Source organism: Lepidochelys kempii, chromosome 1 (assembly GCF_965140265.1).
Source record: "Lepidochelys kempii isolate rLepKem1 chromosome 1, rLepKem1.hap2, whole genome shotgun sequence".
In the NCBI taxonomy this organism is placed as follows: domain Eukaryota; kingdom Metazoa; phylum Chordata; order Testudines; family Cheloniidae; genus Lepidochelys; species Lepidochelys kempii.
Genome location: NC_133256.1, coordinates 247,880,701 through 247,905,850, shown reverse-complemented (window position 1 = coordinate 247,905,850; position 25,150 = coordinate 247,880,701). Strand labels below are relative to the sequence as shown.

The 25,150-nt window shown below is 46.8% G+C and overlaps 1 protein-coding gene across 2 annotated transcripts in view; it reads left to right on the top strand.

The window, feature by feature from the left end:
* Positions 1-321: 321 nt before the first annotated feature.
* Positions 322-25,150, top strand: part of LOC140902528 (cystine/glutamate transporter-like) — a 28,322-nt gene continuing 3,493 nt past the window's right edge. Inside the window, exons 1-11 of one of the 2 annotated variants that reach the window (XM_073322690.1) lie at positions 322-579; positions 5,490-5,616; positions 9,954-10,069; positions 12,820-12,945; positions 14,268-14,367; positions 15,027-15,071; positions 16,742-16,865; positions 20,858-20,961; positions 21,509-21,605; positions 23,611-23,760; positions 24,840-25,017. In XM_073322690.1, the coding sequence (XP_073178791.1) occupies positions 372-579; positions 5,490-5,616; positions 9,954-10,069; positions 12,820-12,945; positions 14,268-14,367; positions 15,027-15,071; positions 16,742-16,865; positions 20,858-20,961; positions 21,509-21,605; positions 23,611-23,760; positions 24,840-25,017 (1,375 nt within the window). In that variant the 5' untranslated portion in view covers positions 322-371. The remainder of the gene's footprint in view (positions 580-5,489; positions 5,617-9,953; positions 10,070-12,819; positions 12,946-14,267; positions 14,368-15,026; positions 15,072-16,741; positions 16,866-20,857; positions 20,962-21,508; positions 21,606-23,610; positions 23,761-24,839; positions 25,018-25,150) is intronic. The other variant, XM_073322700.1, reaches the window with a different exon arrangement.

The window sequence follows — 25,150 nt, the reverse complement described above, 5'->3', positions numbered from 1 at the left end:
ACTGGTTTGGGAACACCAAGTCCACAAGCCGGAGTCCCAAAGAGCTGGATTTACAGTGTAAAATTCAGAATGTGACATGTCATCATCTCCCCCTTCTGCCTGGGCTACAAAGCACCTGTTACCTTCCTAAGGATTCTAATCTCTCACCTTCTCACTTTGCTGTTTCTGTTTGTACACTTCATGCTTGTTATGCCTAAAGGATTCCAGCCAAGGCCGTTCTCTGGCAGCCTGAAAGCTTAGAGGGAGGGAAGCCTGTACAGGGCTGGGGGAAAAAAAACGGAGAGGATGTGTCAATCCTAGAAGACGGGTGTTAGAGAGCTCTCAGGAAGACCTGTGCTTGCAGGGCTCAAACAGAGAAGACAGACAGAGCGATGGCATTTTGCAGAAAGTCGTCAAATGTGAAGGAGGAGGCAGTGTTCCTGAGAAAGAAGATCACCCTGACGCGGGCCATCGCACTGACTATCGGCACAGTCGTTGGCAGTGGCATCTTTATCGCTCCAAAAGGGGTATTGAAAAACTCCGGCAATGTGGGTCTCTCCTTGGTTGTCTGGCTGGCTTGCGGGATTCTCTCTCTGTTTGGTGAGTTGCTTTTTCTAATTTTTCTGTGTGAGCCAGCAACAACGTTACAACATTCCGAACATGTGTGTGTGTTCTAGAGCTGTATAGATGTTCACATGAAAACACAGGGGAAATATCAGCAATACATTGTGAAGTGACTGCAAAGCAATTAAGTAGAAAATAACCTGGAGTACTGTGGGCTAGACCAGGGGTGGCCAAACTTACTGACCTTGCAAGCCGCATACAACCATCTTCAGAAGGTTGACAGCCGGGGCTGAAGCCTCGCTACTGCTGAAGTTCCGAGCCCCATCAGGCGTGCCCTGTGGGGCTGAAGCCCTGAGATCCCCCTCCCTGCTGGGCACAAGCCAGAAGCAATGCACTGGTGGGGGGGGGGGCTGCTGATGGTAAGAGGGGAAAACTCAAGCTGTTGGGGGGCCAAACCTTTAAATTGTGCCCCCCCCACCCCCACTCTCAGTCGTCGCTGGCAGAAGCCCCTAGTCCCACCACCCCACCACAGGGCAAAAGCCCTGAGCTCACCCCCAGTATGGTAGGTGGGGGGACTTGTGGGGAGCTCCATGAACCGCACTTTAACTGTAAAAGAGCTGCAGTTTGGCTAGCCCTGGGCTAGACCCTTGGCGGATGTAAATCTGTATAATCTAAGCTCCATGCATCAATGGAGCTCCATGCATCAATCAGCTGAGCCACATCAGCTGAGGAGCCGGTCCTGTAAATCCAAACCCTATTCAAAAACTTTGGCTCCGCAGCACAAAGCCTGCTGAGGCAAGGTGGCCTAGCTGGGTTTCTGAGCTGTGGGAAAAGCCAGCTTTCAGAGCCCACAAAGCATGCTGCCATGGCAACCCCACATGGTTGGGATTCTAAAGGCTTAACTCAGCTCCCCCCCCCCTTTTTTTTTTTTTTAAAGTAAGTTTCTAGCCCTTTTCCTTGCAAGGGCATGCAGGAAAATGTAAAGCAATTGTTGAGATTAAAAAATCTGTAAGGCTGGAGCTCAGGCCTTGAGACCCCATGAGGGGAAGGGGCTCCAGCCTGAGCCCAAATGTCTACACTGCAATTTTATAGCCCTTGTGGCTCTTCTCTGAACCTTCCCCAATTTCTTAACATCCATTTTGAATTGTGGGCACCAGAACTGAACACCATATTCCAGCAGCATCACATCAGAGGGAATATAACGCCTACAGGGACTGACATTCCCCTCTTTATGCACTCAAGGATCACATTAACACTTTTGGCCACAGTGTCTCAACAGGAGTTCATGTTCAGCTGATTATCCACCAGCAGACCCAACTTTATTTCAGGATGAGGCCCCAATCCTGTAAGCATGGCCTGCATTCTTTGTTCCTAGATTTATACATTTACCCCTATTAAAATACGTATTGTTTGCTTGTGCCCAGATCTCTAAGTATGAGTAACCAGACTACACTGAGATGCCAGACACTCAGTGGAGAATCAGGCCCATAGGCTTGGGGGGAAGGAGAGGAAGAAGAGGAGGAGTGAGGGAAGGTAATAAGACTCCACAGGGAGTGGAAGGCATTGAAGAGGTGCTAGCTGTACCTGGGCCCCAGTTCTGCTGCCCCTACCCATAGATCCGAATCTTGAATCTGATACTCGATCAGCATGTCAATACCCTTAACCTCTTTGAATCCTTAAGCTGGAAAGCAGGGCTGCACCCCTGAAGCTTGTTTTGAGATCCCCAGAGGGAACCTAGTAGAAAGGATTCAGATGAGATCACAGACTTTTCAGTAGTTTGAGCAGAGATGTTTTTGCAGCCACCATGTGCCTGGGGTAATGGTCCACTGGATCTCTATACATGCAGTTCCCATGGCTCCATAGTCTATCTCAGTCTTCCATACTTGCCAGCATGGGGTTGGTGCAGAGACCTGTTGCTTATACAGACGATGCTTGATTATGTTATATAGAAACATAAATAGGCCCAATAACCTATTTCCTAAAAATAGGCTTGACAATAGTCAAGCGAGGCCTGGTAAAATATGAGTGAAGTGAAGTGAGACAAGTCAGAGGTAAATTAGAACCTGGGGTAAACATTGTTGACCCTCCCTGGATTTTACAAGTGTTTTAGATAAAATGTTAATGTTATGGAAAATGCTCTCTCTATATAATGATAGTTACTACTATGGCAGCATTTCCACAGCTGTTCATTAAAGATGAGTTCAATATTAAATAGCCAATGAGGGAGTAGAAGAGGGTATTTTAATTATGGCAGTAAAAATATAGATATGGTAAAGGGCAGGCTTTATGCTAATTAATTTGGGTGTTATTAGTGATTATAAAGAGGGTAGCATCCTATTTTTAAATTAAGTGCACCCATCTACCAGCAAGGAATCGTTAGAGAAAGGATTATAGGATAGCCATTCTTACCATCCAGGGAGGGTCCAGGTGTATCTTAAAGCATGAGTATCAATGCAGTGTATAGTCACAGTGTGATGCCTGTTTGCTTTAACTAACTGATTTATTTTAAATAAAGTATAATTGTATCATTCATTATGTCATTCACAGTCCTCTACTAAACTAAATTGTGTAACCACGCTGGAGGCTTGAATCTTAAAGAACTCTATTTGGTTTTATGCCTTCTCCTTAAAACTACTAATTGGGAACACAGAAATCAAGTTCCAACTGTAACTGAAGGTGTGCAGGGAGAGGGGCAAAGCTCCCCCACTTCCTTGCACTAGTTGTGTAGTACAGAGAACTCTAATGGGGGTAAGATGGCAGAATAGCTTGGCGGTTTGTAGTTTAAAATAACTAGAAACGTCAGTAAAAAAAAAAAAATTTTTTTTTTAATCGTAGCTGTAAAGTGAAGCCTTCAGTTAAGTGGCAATTTTGGAGCTGATCCAAAGCTCATTGAAGTCAGTGTCTTTTCATGTTAGAACAGCCCCTCTGATATAGACAAAAATTCTCTCCACAGATTAGAGCAAGCCAGAAAAACAAAACAAAAAAACCTTTCATCTGGGACCAAAGGAGGATTTGAACATATGCTTCCAGATACAAAATGCTCATTCATTAGCTCACTGGGATGCCCAATCCCTTGGGGAACTGAAGTCCCCGGTTAAGATAGTCTGGTAACATATTCTTTAGGAACCGTGCTGAGATGGCAGGCCACAGCCAGGGGACAAACTGAGCACTAGTTATTTGTACTCAGTCTGCAGCTGTCCTCTCCAGCAGGAGAGTGAATTTGTGTGGGGGGGTGGAGGGTGAGAAAACCTGGATTTGTGCTGGAAATGGCCCACCTGATGATCACTTTAGATAAGCTATTACCAGCAGGACAGTGGGGTGGGAGGAGGTATTGTTTCATATTCTCTGTGTATATATAAAGTCTGCTGCAGTTTCCACGGTATGCATCCGATGAAGTGAGCTGTAGCTCACGAAAGCTTATGCTCAAATAAATTGGTTAGTCTCTAAGGTGCCACAAGTACTCCTTTTCTTTTTGCGAATACAGACTAACACGGCTGTTACTCTGAAACCTGTCCTCTCCAGGACTCTGAAGACAGCTTAGGCATTCTAATGCCGAGTCAGAATTTTTCGGCACATTTAATGAACCCCACCACTGGCTCAGGGTCCTGCTGCTGTGTAATGCCAAGCCTACATTAGCCACTGTATAATAAATACTAATAATCTTAGCACGAAGTATCACCACAGCACAAACTTGCTGAGTTCCAGCCTTTTGCCTGCCTTTACATAACACCACAGCCTGGATGTGGCTCAAGCCCGCTTGACAGCGCAGACAAACAATCCAGTGAAAAATGTGAACCCATAAAACAAGCAAGAGGAAATGCACCCTATTTGAAAGGAAAAAGGGGTCATTATATAGTGAATGTGAAGGATTTAAGAGAATAAAGGCGTGTTGTAAGACTTCACATTTCAGCATCCTCAATGTTCCTACCTTTGTTTGCTCTTGTCCTTCCCAGGGGATAAACAGATGATTAGTACAATGAAAAGTTCGCTGATATCTCATATGTAATCAGTGGCAGGTGGTGTGTAGAGGGCACTGGGGCATCAAAGCAGTTAAGCACACACATATACATACATAGGCATGGGTGTGTGTCACTAAAAACAAATCACAGACACAGTAAAGCTATAAGAAAAGGAGGACTTGTGGCACCTTAGAGACTAACCAATTTATTTGAGCATAAGCTTTCGTGAGCTACAGCCCACTTCATCGGATCCGAGGAAGTGAGCTGTAGCTCATGAAAGCTTATGCTCAAATAAATTGGTTAGTCTCTAAGGTGCCACAAGTCCTCCTTTTCTTTTTGTGAATACAGACTAACAACACGGCTGCTACTCCGAAACCTGTCAGTAAAGCTATAGGAGTCTGCTATATATTTGCTTTGTTGCAATTCATATTTAGCAGCAGGTTGTTCTCCACCAGTCCTGTGGCACATGTTCAATCTGCACAGTCAAGGTTGGACAGGGTATAAAGCAGCAGAAGTTTCCTCTAGGGCCTGGGGCACTAGATCCACTGCTTAAGCCACAGGCAGGTAAAATGTTCTGAATGGTTGCACTTTGCCTGCCGCGTATAGACCCTGCTGGTGAACGAGGTACCATTTAGCACACGCTACCAGGGTCTACATGAGGCAGTTAAAGTGTAACACTTCAGAGTGCTCTGCAACTTGCACCCCTCCAGTCATCAGGAGGGACTCCAGGGGGCAGGTAGGCCAAGGGCACAACACAAGGGGAAGCCAGACACCCCTCTTTCCCACCCCCAGACATAGTGGGAGCAGAGAGAGGGAAAGTCTCGCTCATTTCTGGCCTTTCTAGTGGGAGGGGAGCAGGAGAGGTCACAGCCAGTACCTCTCCTCCTTTTTCAGGGCAGGGACTACCACTGTGTGTTTGTGTGTTTAGGGTCCGTAGGGACTACCTTAAGATACATAAATAATTTCCCTTCCTTATTTTCTGTCTAGGCGCTCTATCTTATGCAGACCTGGGAACAAGCATCACAAAATCTGGAGGCCATTATATCTACCTCCTAGAAACCCTTGGGCCTTTGCCAGCCTTCTTAAGATTGTGGGCTGAATTTGTTATGATCCGGTAAGAACAGTTCTGCTTTCCATAGGTGTGTAAGGTCAGGAGTGATATGTCATTGTTGATTTGCATTTATGGTCTCCTCTCTTTAAATCTCTAATTGGGGCAGATTCCAGCGGTGTGGCTAAAGGAGCCAGCTGGTGAATGCAAAACAGTAGCAAACACATGGACTTCCAAATGGCTAGAGGGAGGATAGAGGGAAAGAAGAGGGAAGGGGGAACTTAAGTCAGGGAAATGGAGGTGGTGGGGAAGGAGGCAGAGGGGGGAAATGAAAGGGTAAAAGGTCAAAAAAAGTGAGGTGAAGAATAAAAAAATGAAACACAATGAACAGCTTGTAGCAAACGTGATAACGAGACAGATGGACATTTTCCTGCAATCTGCCAACACAGCTGGGTTTTCTGGAAAAAGGCTCCATGCTCCTTAGAAATCTGTTTGATATGTGACCTCCTCCTCTCCAACCCACCCCCCATCTCCAATAGCTGCTGGATAAACAGAAATGTCTGCCACAGCACAACTGGGCTTGGCCATGAGGTCTGCCCCCATGGAGAATGAGATCACAGCTTACACAACTGAACCCCTGCAGAACTGGAACAAAGTAACCAACCCTCTACTCAAAGGGTACAATAAATATTTTTTAAAAACCACATTGTTTAGCCTGTTAACCTTGCCTGTGTTTATGGCCATAAAAAAAATGAGAGGGGTCACAGGCTGAATGGAAATGGGGTCTGAACTATCCTTTCGTGCCCATCTATCCATCTGTCTAGATTCTACATAACCCCCATCAGCAAAGCAGCCCCAGTTCCTGAGTGATACCTTCAGCTCTGGAGGGAGCAGGGGTTGGGAAGAAGAGCACTGGTAGGGGGTGGAGTGTGCACAGCCACTGCCCCACAATACATTTTATTTCATTGGCACTATATGTCACCGCACTGTGTGTGCTCTCTAGCTCTTTTTCTGTGATTGGGGAGAAGGCCTCAGACCCCTCACCTCAAGGTTACCAGTTCAAATCCCCACCTAGGCAAGCAGCAATTGAAAAACAGTCCCACTCTAATGGCTCTTCAGCAACCTCATGGTGATGTGTTACTAGCATAAACCCATTTCCTACACAAAATAAAGATGGTCCAGCGGGTAGGGCACGAGCCTTCAACTCAGGAGACCTGGGTTTGATACCCTGCTCCATCACAGATTTTCTGCGTGACACTGTGTCTCAGGCCCTCTCTGTCAAATGGGGATACTCGTACTTCCCTACCTCCTCAGGTTGATATGAGGACAAATACATTACAGGTTGGGAGGCACCCAGATACTATGCTAACCGGGGACATAAGTACAATAAATAGATTGCAAGAACTACTGTCCACACAATCAGCTCCCAGTCTCAGCAGAAATGCTGGGTGGCCCATGAAGACAATTCCCCTCCTCCGCCTTGTGGTGGGCTCTTCAGGTACATTGGTGGGGCAATGTGTGAAGCTTACACAGCTGCAGAGCAAGCAAGCATAAAGAACTTCAGTTTCCAAAGCTGCCAGCTGGCAACTTCCAGCAGTATTAAGTTCTCTGAAAAGAGGGGCTGGGGAGAAATTCAACCCAGGTCCATAACCCTTCTCAGCTGGAGAGCAAAGAGGGCATCCTTAAGGCACTTTCAGGTAGGAATTACACCTCCGCACTTGAGTAGCCATACTCATGCTAGCTCTGATCAAGCTGGCATGCTAAAAATAGCGTCCTCACAGCAGCGTGAGCAGCTAGCTGTCCTGAGTACATACGTCACATCTCAGACAGGACTGCAATCAGGGTGGCTAGCCCCATACTGCTATTTTTAGTGGGCTAGCTCACTGAGAGCGAGCGTGGCTAAATCTCAGCAAGCAGGGAATCACACACCCCACTCAGAGTACAGGAATACATATCCTTACTGTTGCAGGAAAAGACATTCATTGTCCCTAACCTCCCACAGCCAGAAAAATCCTATTTCCTCCAGTCTCAGAGTGGGAAAGAGAACAGACAAAGCTGAAGTACCACCTGTGCTCTGGGAAGACCGTCTCCAGGTCTTCAACTTTCACCAGCGTTAAAAGAAATCTGTGGATGTTTTTCTCTCTGTGAGGGGGCGCGTCCGCACCCTATTAAGGAGGAAGCTATTGAGCTCGGTAAGCCCTAACTAGACACGCCTGAAAGACTTGCTCTGCTTGAAGGGAAGAAGCTTAAACGGAAGGCCTGCCACATGAAGGGATGGTTACAGGAGAAGATGGCTGTGCCTCAGGCAGCTGATTACAGGGACAGATCAGCAAAGGAGATAGGCACTGAGCCAGAAATCCCTGAGACTGCTTGGACCAAGAATGGACCAGGTGTTACCAAAAAAGTGGGGAGTCTAAGGAAGGACTCCAACCCTGATCAGGATAATACAAAGCCTACAGACAAGCCAGAACCCAAAGTGGTGAGGGACAGACTGATCGAGAAACTGAGCATCTTTCCCCCCACCCTTCCTTCCTTTACCTCGTTCCTCCCTGCCCTCTGAGAGGGGAAAGGAACTCTCTGTTCTGGGAGAAACTCTTGTTTCTGCTAGCCCAAGCAGGGGAAGGACTCAGGGTTACTCCACACTAGCAGCGGTGCAGCTGCACCATGCCAGAGAGCTCTCCCATCTGCATAATAAATCCACCTCCGCAAGCGGCAGTAGCTATGTCGGTGGGAGAAGCTCTCCCACTGACATAGCGCTGTCCACACCAGCACTTAGGTTGGTGTAACTTACATTGCTCAGGGAGGTGGCTTATTCGCACCCCCGAGCGATGCAAGTTATACCAAAATAAGTGGTAGTGTAGCCATCATCTCAGTGTCAGAAAGGAACCAACCCAAACCACAGTCTGATAAGGACTCAAGGACCCCCTCCCCACCACAAGTGATGGACAATGCAGATAAATTATGTCTGATATAAGGAAAACAAAAAAAACATCAACAGAGAATGGGATAGAGCTCAGCAGCTCTGAGCCAGATGGAACCCAACAGTGCTGTAAGTGGTTAGCTGAGATGCAGGAGCTGCAAGCAACTCAGCAACAGCGGCTCCGGGAGCAATTTCTGCAGCAGTGGATCATCCAACAGCAACTCCAAACAATGCAACAGCAAAAGCTGCTGAGGGAGCTGATGACCCAGCAGCAGGAGTTCCACAAGGAGAAGATACAACATAGTGCCAATCTTACGCTCTCCAGGCGTCCCTGTGGGGCACACTTCCACCAAGGTGAGTCCCCCACCAATGCCCGTGAAGCTAACCAATATGGGGCTGGACGATGATCCTGACATCTTTTCAAGTACCGCCAAGAGGGTAGCCCTAGCCTCCCAGTAGGCTCCTGAGCAGTGGGCTTTGATTTTGGTTCCATTCTCGATGGACCTGGCCCAGGCGACCAACCATAACCTGGACTCCGAGCAGGCTAAGGACTATAAATAAGTTAAGTCCACCATTTTGGACTATTTGGACACTTCTGAGGCAACCCACCCTCAAAGCTTTAGATTCAAAACCTATCCCACGGATGTCAGACCCTGCACAGTAGCCTAGTGTTTGAAGGAACACCATTGGAAGTGACTCCACCCAGAAGAACAGTCCAGGGCCCAGGTTGCCAAGTCAATTGTGACTGAACAATTTAGAAGGATATTGCCCTCAAAAGGCAGAGTGGGGGTATAATGGCACCACGCTGGGACCTTGTCAGATGCAGTACGGTTAATGGAGAACTTTCTAGCAGCCAAATGGTTGCTAGAAACAGAAATCGCTTCAAATCTGCGCAGGACAGCCCTGAGAGAGACCAGGGAGGCCAACCTCAGAATGGTAACATCCACCAAACATTCTCCAAAACAATCAGTCTAGCCCCCAGACCATGGGAACCTCAAGGGGCCTAGGGGTTGGGCTCAGACACTATATCACCAATGGGACCATCAGACATCTCAAGGAGCTGAAGTAGGACCTGCAAAGTAGATCCTAGTCTCTACTCCGCAGCCAAATTTGCCCCCAGCTAAGAAAGGTGTCAGTCCAGTGACTTGCCACTCCTGTGGGCAGACAGGACACAAAGAAATAATACACTCTTATAGAGTATAGCCCGGGCTGGACCCAGAAAATAGCACCTCTCAAGTTGACAGTACCGGTGATGATCCAAGGGAAAAGAGTTCAAGGACTCTTGGACTCCAGCTACAGTCAGACAGTATCCAAATCTCCTTAGTATGAGATAATGGCACCCCTAGAAGGCATCCGATGAAGGAGATGAGTGGGCCAAGGAAGGAAGGAAAGGTGGTAGGAGAGGAGATATTTGGATAGAGAAGGGAAAACATAAGCGTTTTCCTCTGGCTAATATGCTTCAAATTTCTGTTTTGCTTTCCAGTCCTGCCAACATTGCCGTGGTGTCCTTGGCTTTTGGTCGTTACTTAATAGAGCCTCTCTTCGCCCCTTGCCATGCCCCTGCCCTGGCTGTGAAGCTAGTTACCACCACTGGCATCTGTGAGTAACCCTCAGAAACAATCAAAGTAAAAGTGGGGAAGGGGAAAAGAGCAGGCTTGACTGGCTATTCCTGGTAGGATTCCTCCCTACCTCATTTTCTGTCTGTGTCAGCAAGGTTTGTCCGTTTCCATGTCTGTCAAGCCCCATACAAAGCAATGGGCTGCTCTATAAATATTTATCTGTGACGTCACCCTCCTTATAGTAAATCAGGGGCATAGTCATAGGCGGGCTGCAGCCCACCCACTTAGCCTCCACACCCACCTCAGCATCACTCAGGCACCTGAAATCCAGGATGGAGCACGCACGGGGCTGGAGCCCCCCAGATCCACAGGCTGAGAGGGGGTGAGTCATCCCAGGTAGGGGGTGTGCCTCCTGTGGGCAGATCTCGGTGGAGCTAGCACTGGGCCCAGAACTGAGCCAGGCTGCGCACTTAGGCACATGACTGGGCTGGGCACGAGCAGGGCACTGGAGACTGGGGCAGCAGCACGCAGTGCAGGATACATGGACACTGCAGTGCCGGAAGGACAGAGGGAGACAGCTGGGCGGGTGGACGACACTGAGCCGGGGTCAGGAGGGGTGGGCGGAGCTTGAGCCTCTGCAGGGCCCCCCTCCACCCCATGGGAGCACCCGTAGCCTGTGCACCCCCGGCAGCCTCATCTTCTAGTGCCCGCTGAGCAGTAAAAGCAGGCTGGAGCAGGTGGAGGGAGGCGGGCCCCTGATTCATCATGCACTGCAGTCCCGTCCCTGTGCCCCTAGCTCCAGGCTCTGCTATGCCCCCAGTTTTGCTGCCTCACCCATGTCCTGCAGCACCCTGGATCCTGTCCCTTCCTCCCAACTCTGGCCCTTGGCCTCTGCCCTCCCCCATCCAGCCCCCCTTCCCCAGTTTTCCCTCCCCGCTTTGGATAAACTCTCTTCCCAAGATGGTGAGGCTCAGGGAACCTGTTTCCCTGGCTGGGTATCCTGTGGGGGAGGGAAGGGCATAGCCTTTGGACTCTGCTCAAATGAAGGTGGAGTGTCAGTGCCTATTATCCCCCCCTGCCCTAAGGAATGTGGGGAGTGTCAGCCCAAAGGGGGTGGGGGAAGACCTCTTTTACCCCAGCAGCTACCCACACTAGAGCATGGGGGTGGGGTCCTGGTCCTATGCATGTGCCCAGCTCAGCAGGTGAAGCCCTGTGTCTGGGGGCACCAGGGCTAGGAAGATGGCATGGCGTCAGCGCAGAAGCTGAGCTAGTAAAGTCTGTCATTGCCCATCCACCCAAAAGTCAGGGTCCACCCAAATTTCCACTCCTAGCTAGGCTACTGTGCTAAATCATCAAAATCCTGCAACCACACCCTCTCAATCCAGTCAGTGGTTTACCTCCATTAGGCTAAGGGGGGCATTTAATTTTCTTGGGGCAGGAAGTGTCACTTCCTATGTGTTTGTATAGTGCCTGTTCAACAGGGCCCCAGTCCTGACTGGGGCCTCCGGGTGTTCCAGTACAAACAAATAAATCCAAAGCTAGCGCAGTAGAGGCCAAGGACACATTGTGTACATAAAGCACATAGGCTGGTACAGTATTTTCAAAGTAGTGTAAGGCAGTTAGAGGCCCAGATCCCTTTGTTTCAATGGAGATTGAACATCTCACTCACGTTTGTGAGTCTGAAAATCTGGCCCATAAAGAACAAGAGTCAAACCCCTCCTTGGGTGTAATGTTCCGTTACAACAGGACACCTATCTGTCTCATCATAAGCAACAGGCTTAGCACTCTGGGGTCATGCGAGATATTACACTACGAAGTTCCAAACACATGCACTCACTCCCAGAAACTAGAGACTAAAAGCACCTGTCAGGTCAGCTAGCCTATCCCCTTGTGTTTGACAAGAGGATGAGGACTTTGTCTAGACCACTTTACAGTGGTCTAAGATATGGGAGTTGTACAACTGTCCCAGTACTGGACTCCCCCTGAACGTAAAGCTCCCATTGTGGGGAACATCAATACCAGGCTCCCTGAAGAGGAACTTCCAAGATGAGGGGTCATAGGACAAAATAGTGACCCCACACTAGCCCTGCCCGGAAGTGAATTCAGTATATTGCAAGTAGGTTCTTTGGGGCCATAGAGAGAGACTATCACTTCCCTCCTTCTGGAGGGCATTGCCAGCATGCATGAAACTCCAACAATATTGAAAACCCGTGCAGCCGGTTTCCAGCTTTCCTCAGCCCTAAATATCAGGGTTTGGGATTATTTTAGACAGCTGTATTTTTGAATTTGTATCTCATCTTAGTTATTTCCTCCTCAAGTTGCTAATGTTTTTCTATCCTCACTGGTGTTTTCAACATGTCACACTTCAGTATCCTCTAAAAACATAATTAACCTGCCAGTGTGCTTACACTTTATTCCAGATCATTCATGAAGATGTTAAACAGGACAGGCGCCAATCTTATTTCCTATTGAACCTCAACTAAACACCTCCCCACACATCCATACCTTGCCATTTACCATAGAACCGTAGGGTTAGACGGGACTGCCTGGGTCATTTAGTCCAACCCCCTGCCAAGACTCTTTACTTAAAGCCTTCGACTTAGATTTCAGTCTACATGAATAACATCCGATGAAGTGAGCTGTAGCTCACGAAAGCTCATGCTCAAATAAATTGGTTAGTCTCTAAGGTGCCACAAGTACTCCTTTTCTTTTTGCAAAGACAGACTAACACGGCTGTTACTCTGAAACATGAATAACACTGTTCTTCTGCTTCTTTTCGTTCCCTCCAAGCCTTAATCATTGCTCTGAACTGCTGGAGTGTCAGCTGGTCTGCAAATATACAGACAGTTCTCGCAGTCCTCAAGATGGTCACCATTGGCCTGATTATTGTCCCTGGGATGATGGCGCTAGCTGAAGGTAAGACAATTGCAGCCTGTGTGTGACATCAGACAGGAAGGGGATAATAGCAGGAGACAGGCAGAGGTAGGGAAGTCCTAGGGAAAGCCACAGACAGATGAGAAGGGAGATAGAAAGTGGAGAACAGAGTCAGCAAGAGAGAGACCAGAAAAAGAAAGAGGGCTTGAGAATTTAGCCAGGAGAAAAACCTCTACTGGAAAAAAAACCCACGCTTACCTGCGTCCTGCCCTCAGCCCATTTCTCTTGCACTGTCCTTCTGCTCTTCTTTCATCTCCCAAGGAAGCCAAATCCAACAGCCCTTCCAAAGTAGGCTGCGTTGTTTGAATGGATTTCTGGTCACTTGCCAAGCTAGGCAGTGCCTGACAAGAACATCTGAAATGGCAGCAGTATGGTCAACATGCAGACATCTCCCTACACCCCACTGTTTAGTCCATGTGTGCCAAGCAACCGCCTTAAACGTTACCCTCTCAGGAGCAGCAATGAAATGGGAAGTACAGCATCGCAGAACATGAACTGCAACCACCAAGGCACTTAGTGAAAATAGGTGCTTTACCATAGTGCTTGACCCCCTCCCAGCCCCTCGGTCACACAACAGGTACGTGGCTGCATTGCTCCTACCTCCCCTAGGATGGGCGTTGGCTAATACCCCTTCCCAGGGAGAAGGAGACGAAGGCTGCATGTCATTGAATCACTTGCTAGCCCAGCAGATGATGCGGGCCTTGGGATGTTCCATGCCAGCTCAATGCAGGTTTGGACTTGTCTTTCTTTCTGAGAAGTGTGAAATGGAGGCACATTCAGGTTGCAGCAGTGCTCTGACATGGATGGATTGCACATCGTTTAAAAGTAGTATTTCTGTACAGGCTGATGTTGGATCAGCGAGGCATCTTTAATCTAGTAGACAAAGGCATAATAAGATCCAACAGCTGGAAGCTGAAGCTAGATACATTCAGGCAGGAAGTAAGGTCAGGCAGTCAGGGTAATTAATCCCTGGAACAGATTACCAAGGGATATGGTGGATTCTTCACCCTTGAAAATCAAATGGGATCTCTTTCTAAAAGATGTGCTCTAGCTCAACCCCAAGTTACCGGGTGGGGCTGCATTAGTTACGGGGTGAAAATCTGCGTGTTTTGTTATGTGAGAGGTCAGACTCTATGATCATGATCAATTTTGTCCTTAACAATCTTTGAAATTTGAGGAGTCATTTTAGCCTGGCTCTGTAGAGTCTCTCTGAGCTACAGCAGTGGCTTTGCTGGTTGAATTCTTAGCACCAACTTCTCAGAGAGACCATCAGATTTATTTGTTGTATTTCCGTCTCCTCTCAGGTCACTATGAGAATTTCCAGAATGCTTTTGACACTAGCTCGCTGGCTCTGGACAAGCTGCCTCTGGCTTTTTACTCAGGAATGTTTGCATATGGAGGATGGTAGGCTTCTATGTCTATACTGGACATCTATTCTAGTCACTGGTGAAAGCCAGATAAGTCCCAAAGAGTTCAAATCGCTACAGTATGGAACTTGTGTGGAACCTGTCTCATCGCAGTTACAGATTCAAATGCACCCTGGATCAGCAATGGCCAAGTCATCATAGTGGCTGTTTACCTGTCCCCTAGAGACTAGACGAAGACCATTTTACTTAGGCAAAACATCATTCAAGTGCCAAATGAAGTAATGTTGGGGACCTCCAAAGAGCACCTCTGCTCTATCTTAAATATTACAAAGGAAGCTAATGTCCAGAAAGTAAAGATAATGATTTTGCAGGGTACAACTCAGAGCATCTAAATCCTTAATATTGGGGGGGCAGGGGATAGAGGGAGCTCCAATCCCAACAGTTTGATTTTCTAGGAAAAGATTCTTCCCTCACCACCACCCTTACAAGGAGGCATTTGACTTTCTTTGTAGAAAGTCTCTCTACATTTATGTAGTAAGACACATGGTCTAAGAAAGGATGCTTCTATTCTGGAAGCAAACACCCAGATGCAGCTTGGGAACGGTGACAGATGCATAATCTGTTCCATCTCACTCTTCAAAGCCCAACATGGGAAATGGAATCTCAGGGCCAGACACTTTTCTCTTCTAATTGCAGGTTCTGTGTCAACTTTGTAACTGAGGAAATCATAAACCCTGAAAGGTGAGTACCACGGCCAGTTGCTTGAATTCATATCTGGTAGATAAACAAACCACTGAAGAGAATGTCGATTCCCGTGCCCCACAGCTGGAACAGTGTAATAATACAAGCTATTAAAGGGCACAAACTCACTTCAGCACAACAACATGCCAGTTCATAGAAGCCTAAATATTTTTCATATCGAGATTTGACTTGGTGCAATTCATTTATGCACATACCGGCTGTTGTCATATTGGAGCAGACCAGCGGCCTATCAAGGCCCGTTGCCTGGCTTGCGTGGTGGTAGTGAGCCTGATGGTTCAGTGGAGGAGGCTGTGTTGAAGGGGCGGAATTTCTGCTTGACCCCGTTAAAGAAAAACGCAAGTTTTTAACCAATGGGGTCAGCCCCAGGATAACCACACTAGCTGAGAATTGGGCTTGGTTGGTGTTCTCAAGGCCTATTACACTGTGCTGTACAGCACAGCTTGACTCAACCCTCTTTGAAGCAAAGTTACAATGAGCACCAGTTGTTGTAGCCACGTCAGTCCCAGGATATTAAAGAGACAGAGTGGGTGAGGTAATCTCATTTATTTGACCTTTTTGTAAGGTCGAAAGCTCCTCTCTCTCTCACCAACAGAAGCTGATCCAATAAAAGATTATCTCACCCACCTTGTCTCTCTAATGAGCACCAAGGCAGGAATTTCATCCCATTGCCAGTAGATATGTAGGGATGAAAAAAAAGTGACTTTCTGAGAAAGGGAAAAGAGATATTTAGGGTTGATCCAAATGAACAGCTTCTTTGATTTTTCCCTTTACAGCAAAGTTTATTCTCATTGTAAATAGGGGTTTAAAAAAGGGACCTAAAATGAGCTCCAATTCCCATAGCTATTCTCCCTCAGCGACCGGGTACCTAACATTAGATGCTTTAGCCTACCAGTTTTGGATCTTCATAGGATGTCTTGCTGATGCAACAGAGGACAAAGGGGACCTACTCACATTTAGCCTTTAGTACCTCCTGATTAGGGAGTATTATTTTAGGCACAGCTCTCTTCTACCCGAGACAAGTATGGATATTTTGGAAAAAGGTCTGAATGGACAGCCACAAGAAAAAAAATACCACAAGGGAATTTAACAATTGTTTGCTATAACCTCATTCTCACGATTCTGCATTTACATAATCAGCAACCTACAGTCATAATCAGGAGATGCAACGCAGGTGCGCTAAAGCTGGGCAGGACACTGTTTTCCCATCCTGGTAACAAAATTTCAAAATTTCAGATTTTCTTTTCCTGAATCGGGACGAAAAGTTGAAATCTCAAATTTTCATGAACCAACAACTGGGAAAACAGTTTCACTGTGGGTCAATCAAAAACATTTCATTTAACATTTTGAAATGTTCTGTTTTGCCTTTATTTCTCTATAATTAGCTCAGGTTTCTAAACAAAAAGTCATTTCAATGAAAACCAGATTTTTCCACTTTGGAAGCGTCAAAATGGGATGGTTTGACAATTTCAAAATTTGTCCAAACCAAACCTTCCCCACAAAAGTTCCGGTTTTGACATATCTGCATTTTTCAGTGAAAAAATATGATGTTGCAAATTTCCAACCAGCTCCACTATATTCATGTGGGATAGAGGTAAACCTGATGGTCAGTTGAGAGGTGCAATAAAGGGGCTGTTTTTATTCTATTGTAGGAATATCCCGCTGAGCGTGATCGTGTCCTTGCTCATTGTTACTCTAGGGTACCTCCTCACTAATGTCTCCTACTACGCAGTCCTGACAGCAGAGGAAGTGCTGGCCTCTGAGGCTGTGGCTGTGGTGAGTGTGGTCCTTTTGTTTTTATTGGATATTTTCAGTGTAACACAGATAGTTCACATCTGGGACCAGAGAGGCTACTGGAGGAGAGGCCAGAGAGTCATTAAAGTATAAGCAGAGTCAGAATGGGCTCCACCCTGACATCTGGTGGTGAGCTGTAGAAAAGGACTTCAGGGGCTGATCTCGATTGCATGGGCACACCCACCCTGCCTAGCATGATGGGACTGCTTGCCCAAATGGCCGCCTTGGCTAGCTATGAGTTCAGCATTCAATACCGATCAGGGAAAAGCAATGTAGATGCATTGTCCAGGCGTCTGCAGGCACTGGAAGTTGCTGTGATACCCACAGGAGTGAGAGCTATTTGCAGTGTGAGTCGTCGAGAGCCAGAGGCCCATGAGAGCCTTCATGGATGCGTTGCAGAAGCTCTGGGCGTACCCCCTGAATGCATGCTTTCTGTTTCAGTGAACTATATTGCATTAGACCAATCTCCCTTGCCCATGCTCAATGCAGCTGACTGGCAAGAAGCGCAGCTGCAAGATATTGACATTCGTGATACACTACTTGCCAAAATGGAGGGGCAAAGCCCAGCTGCAGTTGTCCCACCTAACCCTGAGGGTAAACTACTATTGAGAGAATGGACCAAACTAAAACTGATTCAGGGAGTGCTACACTGAATAACCACTGACCCTTTACAAAAGCAACGAGCACAACTAATGCTGCCAAAAGAGTACAGAGCTCTGGCCATGAGGGGCCTGCATGACGACTTTGGACACTTAGGAATGGAGAGGACTCTGGAACTTATTGGTAGTAGGTTCTATTGGCCCCAGATGGCTGAAAATGTTCGCAGGAAGTGAGAGATATGCACTCGATGTGTTCAAAGGAAAACTCGGCCCATGAGAGCTGCATATCTGAAGAATATCACCAGCAGCAAACCTTTGGAGCTGGTATGCATTGATTTCTTGTCTTTAGAAGTAGACAAGAGGAATGTCGGGAACATTTTAGTAGTGACTGACTGTTTTATGCAGCATGCGCAGGCATATCCCACACATGATCAGAAGGCCACCACTGTCACTCGAGTATTGTGGGAGAAATATTTCTCAGTTTATGGATTCCCGGCTCGGATACACTGACCAGGGGCGGGACTTTGAGAGTCACCTTCTGAAGGAGGTGCTGAAGATAGCAGGAATTAAAAAGTTTAGGACAACACCTTATCACCCGCAAGGTGATCCTCAAGCAGAGAGGTTCAACCGAACCCTATTAGATATGTTGGGGACTTTGTGACCAGAGCAGAAGGCAACCTGGAGCCAGCATGTTGCGTTTCTGGTGCATGCCTACAACGCCACAAAGAACAATGCTACGGGAGTCACCGCATATCTCTTGATGTTTGGGCAAGAAGCAAGATTACCCATAGACTTGTGCTTTGGTGTATCAGAGGATGGAGATAGCTATGAAACTCATTAGCAATATGTGTCTCGACTAAGAGAAAAGCTGTGGGATGCTTATCACTTAGCTACCTCCATGGCTTGGAAGAACTCAGAATGCAACAAATGTCGGTATGATGCTAGGGTACATTCGCAGGAGCTCCAGCCAGGGGACAGAGTCCTGCTGCGAAATTTGGGTATTGCTGGGAAACACAAGATAGGTGACACCATACCTTACCTGGTGATGGAAAAGCTGGGAGATCTGCTGGTCTACGAGATCAGACCTGAAGTGGGTCTAGGGCAAATAAAGACGGTGCATAGAAACCTTTTGCTCCTTGTGGGGGGAATTGGTAGGCACCCCTTATGAGACAGGCCACAACAGGGCAACCGGGAAGAGCAAAAATGCTAGACCAAAGCCACCATCCAACACGGACAGCGGGCCCCCTGCAGCTAACCTACCCCTATTCAGCACATCAGAGAGTGAGTCTGAGGAGGAAGACACAACCATGATGTATCCTGAAATGGAGACAAGATTTCGGTCTCGATCAGCTGAACCAAGAGAGAGTGCCCCCTCCTCAGCCCTAAACCTCATGGCAAAAGTATTTAGGCACATTACTGACACCCCTGTGTCACCAATGGGACCCCTGTGTGATGAGACACACGGGTTATTGGACAGTAGAGACATATAGGTGGAGGGTGTCCTGGGCACCTTGGACCTTCCACTGTTAGAACTAGAGATGCAGGGGCCTATGCCAGTAGCCAAGGGATCCTCAAATGAAACCTCTCCATCCGTCGCTCAAGAAGATATCCCCCATACCACGGCAACAGAGATTCTTAATAGACAGGACAGGGTAATAAGACCAGTAAAATGGTTAACTTATGATGCACCTGGGGTGACTAGTGAGGAGCCCATACATTTAGCATACAGGCTTGTGGAAGCCATAGTGGGCTTCCTGAGGCCCTTTGGAGGGAACCAATGAGTTGGTATAATAGGGAGTGAGATTTGTTGGGACGACAAATTCTCGGCTGAGGGGAGGACGTAAGCAGAGTCAGAACGGGCTCTACTCTAACATCTGGTGGTGAGCTGTGGAAAAGGACTTCAGGGGCTGATCTCATTTGCATGGGCACACCCACCCTGCCTAGCGCAATGGGACTGCTTGCCCAAATGGTCACTTTGGCTGCTGTGGGATCCCCAGTCTCTGTTATTGGGGCAGGAGTAATAAAGTGTTATCCTGATTATGTGAATCAAGGACAGTAGAACTGTACTTGTCATTTTATGATGGAGGGACTCTCCCTCAACGAGAGGCGCAGGCAGAACAGGGGACAGGGGAGCACCAGCAGTCGACTCACCGCAGTGGAGACCATGGTAGTCGATCTAAGTACGTCGACTTCATTTACATTATTCAAGTTACATAACTTAGATCGATCTCCACCCCCCAGTGTAGACCAGGGCTTAAGGGCTGAAGTTACTAGAGAGCTGTGTTAAGGGGGGCAGGGGAGAGTGCCTGAAAACATATTGGTGAGCGGCTAGCTGGATGGCTAGTGGAGAGAAGTGGCTCACAGTGAAGACTGTAGCAGAACCCCACGGAGAGGGGTGGGAATCAACCATTGACAAGCAGCAGAGCACGTAAGGTGCCCCCATACCTCCCCTCCTTCCACCCAGGCTGGGAGATAAACTCCGCAGATGAACTTTTGAACTCTGGCGGGGACTGCACTCATCAGGGACAGAAACTGTGGGAGGGGTGACTTTTGGGTTGCTGGACTCAACAACCAAAGGGAAAGGACACAGCCCAATGTGCTTGGGGATGGGTCTTCTGGTTCATGTTTATGAACCCTAGTTGTGGTGTTTTCCCAATTTAATGCTGAGTTGTTTACCTCATGGTATTAAAGATTTTTGCTATACCAAGACTCTGCGCTTGCAAGAGGGGAAGTATTGCCTCTTTGAGGCATTCAGGGATGTGTGTGTAATTTTCCCAGGTCACTGGGTGGGGGCTCGAGCCGGTTTTGCATTGTATTGTTGAAAGGGAACCCCTCTGTACTGAACCCAGCCCTTGCTGCTGTCAACTTGGCCTGGCAGAAGGGTTACAAAAGGAAGGAACAGATTGCAGATTCTTATGTCAGGGAAAATGTCTGTTTAAACGTATGGCAAGGAAGAAGTATAAAGGAGATGGTCTAGGAATACTATAGATCTCATAAGGAGTCTCTGTCCTCTTTAGCAAGAAGAAATATACTTACAGCCACTAGATTGCAGGGGTTTGCCCCCAATTTTTCATAGGGTTTATATGATCCATTACCCCTTCCACTTTTTGTCCCCGCAGTCCCAAGTCTTGCCGGCTATCACATTATATAAAGTTCTTTATACTGACAACTTTGCCTTAGCCTCCCAGCAATTCTTCTGAAATGACTCACCTGTTGGATTGCTTGTAAAGTTCTCTTGCCTCTTAGTAATAATGGAGATGGGATTATCTTGAGGTGGTGATAAAACCTGGCTTTTCCACCAACACAATTATAGAGACAGACATGTGAGACGGGGTAACTGACCCTGAATAACTGGGTTCTCTATTTTCCCCCCAGAGCTTTGTAGATCGAGCTTTTAAGAGCGTTTCCTCAGCAATTCCAATCCTAGTTGCTCTGTCCTGCTTTGGTTCTCTGAATGGAGGAATCTTTGCAGCTGCAAGGTAAAAGCCTGTCCTTTCTAAAAACCAAACATCTCTTCCATACGAAAACCAGCTAATCTTTAGTTCAAATACACTTTCTGCAGCCCTTGATCTGCTAAAAAACATTCATGTCAATCAATGTACTGAAGACACCCTATCACTAGCGAAAGCTATATCAATGCAATAACAAGTATCATGCCATCAGAGCACTTCACAGTTAAGGTTGCCTCTATGTGGAATTCCTCTTGTGGCTTTCGTTTTGCTGGTGTGATTTGATTTCTTTCATTGTCTAACATGAAGCTTAAGGGGAAACTCAAGAGCCAGGGAGCTGCAAAAAACACACATGCTATATCATGAGTTCCCCCTGCTGGTGATGAGCAATATTGTATCTATCTTTGTTTCTACAGCTGGTCAAAAAACAAACCTTTTTTTGGAAAAAAAATCGCATAAACAGAAATATTTTCATTAAAAAAAATCCCAAAATGTCACTGAAAGTTTTGTACAAAATGGAAGTTTTTCACAAAATATCCTTACCTTTTTTCCATCCAGTTCTGTTTCTTTCTAACAGGATGTTGTTTGCAGCTTCCCGGGAAGGACAGTGGCCTCCACTCTTCTCCATGATCCACAGCCGAAGAAACACCCCCTTCCCAGCCCTTTTATTAATGGTGAGCAGAGCTTTCTGGATTCTGAATGAAGCTTGAGCTTGAGGGTTTTTACCTCTCATTCTTAGAGAATGAACTCATCTCCTCCCCCCCAGCCCATTTCATTAATGGGCTGTGATAATAATATAAAAAATTAAAATGTATCATTTACTACGGGGTGGCACCTAAAGCTCCACTGTACACATGTATCGTAAATGACGGCTCCTGTCCCAAGCAGTTGACGGTCTACGGGTGTGTCTACACTGCACACTTTTTTTTGGTGGTATGTAGAGTACATACCCGTGTAGCCTCTCCCCCCAGCACAGGTATAAATAGCAGTGCAGCTGGTGAGGCACAGCATAGGTGAGTAGAGAACAGACCCACCTGAAGGGTGTGGTGGGTATGTATGGGAAGACCTACTTTTACAGGCTCTCCACTCACCCAAGCAATGTCTCCCTGTCTACACGGCTATTTGTAGGGCTGTAGTGGCCTGCTGCCTCCCTGCAGCTGGAGCCTCCCCGCCCACACACACAGGGAAAGACACTGGCTGGATGAAGTTAGCAGGGAAAGGCTGTTCCAGCTCCCTGGTGTTGGCGCCTATATCTGCAGTAGGGAAAGGCCGTACCAGTGAGGTTTCCTCGTTGCCTCCCCCTACCAGAGCCTTTCCCCGACACATGAAGCTACACACCTCAGGGTGGATGCAGCCCATTTTTCACTATGGCACGTAGCTACACGTACCCAGCGTGCAGTGGGCAGTGCTGCACAGTGTTGACGTAGCCTAAAAGACAAGACAACGCAGGTGAATGAGACAAGGGAAGGGTAGAGAATAGCAATACAATGGTTTTACACAAACTAATGGCAAGTGTCATTCTTAACCAGACACTAGCAGGGATCACAACTCCCACCTGCTGCGCCCTGAACAGATGGGACAGCCCAGACAATGCCAACAGACTGGAATTCGTAAGTGGACTCTCCACTGTCCACATAAACCCCCTGCCATCAGAATTGGCACCATTCAGTGCCCCCACTGCCCAAGAACAGATTGGGTATGCTGGCTGAACTACTGTACCTTCTCCAGAGCAGGGTTTGGGACACTTTGGTGTGGCAGCATATGGGAAATGTGCACAATATCACGTTGTAGCTATTCATTACCTAGACAAAAGATATCAGTTGACAGCACTATCAAACCTGCCACTCTGTAGGAGTATTACATTCACATGAACACATTTTTATAGAAGAAAAAAACTCCTATTTGGAATCCAATTGTGTAGTAACTAATCTATACAACAAGTGATCTGATTTCAGAGCCCTGGACACCACTTTCTTCCCTCCTTTGTTGGTCACAGAAAGTTGTTGTGTCCTGTTTCGTATTAAATTGTAAGCTCTTCAGGACAGGGGCTGCATACCTGTTTCCACACAGCATCTAGCACAATGCAGCCCTGGTGCTACCATAATAGAAGAAAACCCTTCAAAGATCCTTGTGGCACCAAGTAACCTGAGACTAAAAAAGTGCTTCCTGGAGGGGTCCAAATTCTAGCTTTGGTGGACTTTGCATCAAAGGAAAGGGTTGGCGTTTCATCTATTTCACATGAGAGAGAAATTTTTCAAAGGGCAAGTTGACACCCAACTCCCATTGACAGTCAGTCGGAACTGGAAATCTAATTCCCATTTGTTCCTTTAAAATCTCCTCCGAAACTAAGTTTTTTAAAAAAACCCTTCTCAGCTCAGGGTTTCTTATAGTGCCCCATGAACACAGGATCTCAGAGTTTCCCAAGTAAACTAAATCTGAACAGTAAGGACTTAAGTCTCCTGCTCTTTTCACTTATAGGAGGCCCTGTGATTTAGTTAATACCATAGTTGCACACATTGAGAAAACACACCAGCACCACTGAGGAGACTGAAAGAACATAAGACAATAGCACTGTATAACTGTTGGAAGATCTACACAAGTAACATGGGGTGGAAAGGGGAAGCATCTTCCCTAGGTGTTACTGCAGTGCATAATACTGCATTTTTGTCTGTGTCCTAGTTGCCTCTGACCTTCTTGATGGTGTTGATTGGCGATCTCTATGGCCTATTGAACTTCTATAGCTTTTCACGCTGGCTCTTCATAGGACTGGTGACCCTGGGGCTCATGATACATCGTTATCGGCATCCTGAGATACCAAGGCCCTTCAAGGTACAAGGAGACCCAGCTAACGACAGCCACATAAAACAACACAATGTGGGGATTTTGAAAAAGGAATAGTTTAGATGTGAAAGGATAGAGATGTCCATCCATACTTGGTTGGCAGAAGCGACTGCATTAGATCAAATGGTCGTCCAGTATTCTGTGTTTGTTTCATCTGGAGACAAGGAACCCAAATGGCAAACTATTGTAATTATAGTGAGTTAGATAAGTTTGTTTCTGCATATAGAATAGTTTGTTTCTGCATATAGAATAGCAACAATTGCAGCCTCGTCACTATTAGCATAGCTTGCAGGAGTTCAGTACTGATATAGTTAATAGCAGTGGTAAGACATGAAAAACATAACTGATTTTGCGTGTTTAAGTTTTGTATCTGAGCAGGCAAATGCTCCTACTGACCTACAATAAGTGACAGCTGCAGTGTAGAAAGAGACCATAGGATGCTTTCCCACCAAGCACAGCAACACTGCAAAATGCAACCAGTTGAATGAAAACTGTATGCACGTCAAATGTTCAGCACAGTTCTCTCAGCTACAACAACTCATTAAGAGGCCAGATTCACTCAACTGGCGTTATCATAGAATATCAGGATTGGAAGGGACCTCAGGTCGTCATCTAGTCCAACCCCCTGCTCAAAGCAGGGCCAATCCCCAATTTTTGCCCCAGATCCCTAAATGGCCCCCTCAAGGATTGAACTCACAACGCTGGGTTTAGCAGGCCAATGCTCAAACCACTGAAATCATGCAGGTAAAACAGCAGAAATCTGAAACTTAGGCCAGTTATGGTAAGCTTTGTTGCAACAGAAAACAAAGCTCAGTACAAAAATAATCCAGTCAAGTGGACCTCAAACCAGAATAAAGCTCTCTGTCCTCTGAAGTTCAGTATTTTCAGGACTACTATAGCTTAGAAAGTGAAACCACTATCACGCAGTTTCAGTGCTTTGTACAAATTTCTTGTTTGTTGTTGCTCGATATTATAACGACAGCAACCTACTAGGTACATGACTGCAAGCTCTGCCAGCTGACTGCTTATAAAGACCTTCCATTTCCTAGATTTCTTCTCTTTTCTAGGTGCCTCTGTTCATCCCATTGGTTTTCACAATAATATGTCTCTTCATTGTGGGAATGTCCCTTTATTCAGACCCTGTGAACACAGGCATTGGCTGTGCCATAACTCTGACTGGTCTGCCTGTCTACTATCTGGTGGTTCAGAAATCAAGAATACCAGCCAGCTGCAGTGCAATGTTCAGTAAGTACAGGCAATAACTTCAGATCTAAACACTGAATGTCTTTCTAAAAAAGAGGCTTTTGTTCAAACGCCTTAATGCAGGAATCTCACTGCTAAAGTTCTATGGCCTGTGTTAATGCAAGTGGTCAGACTA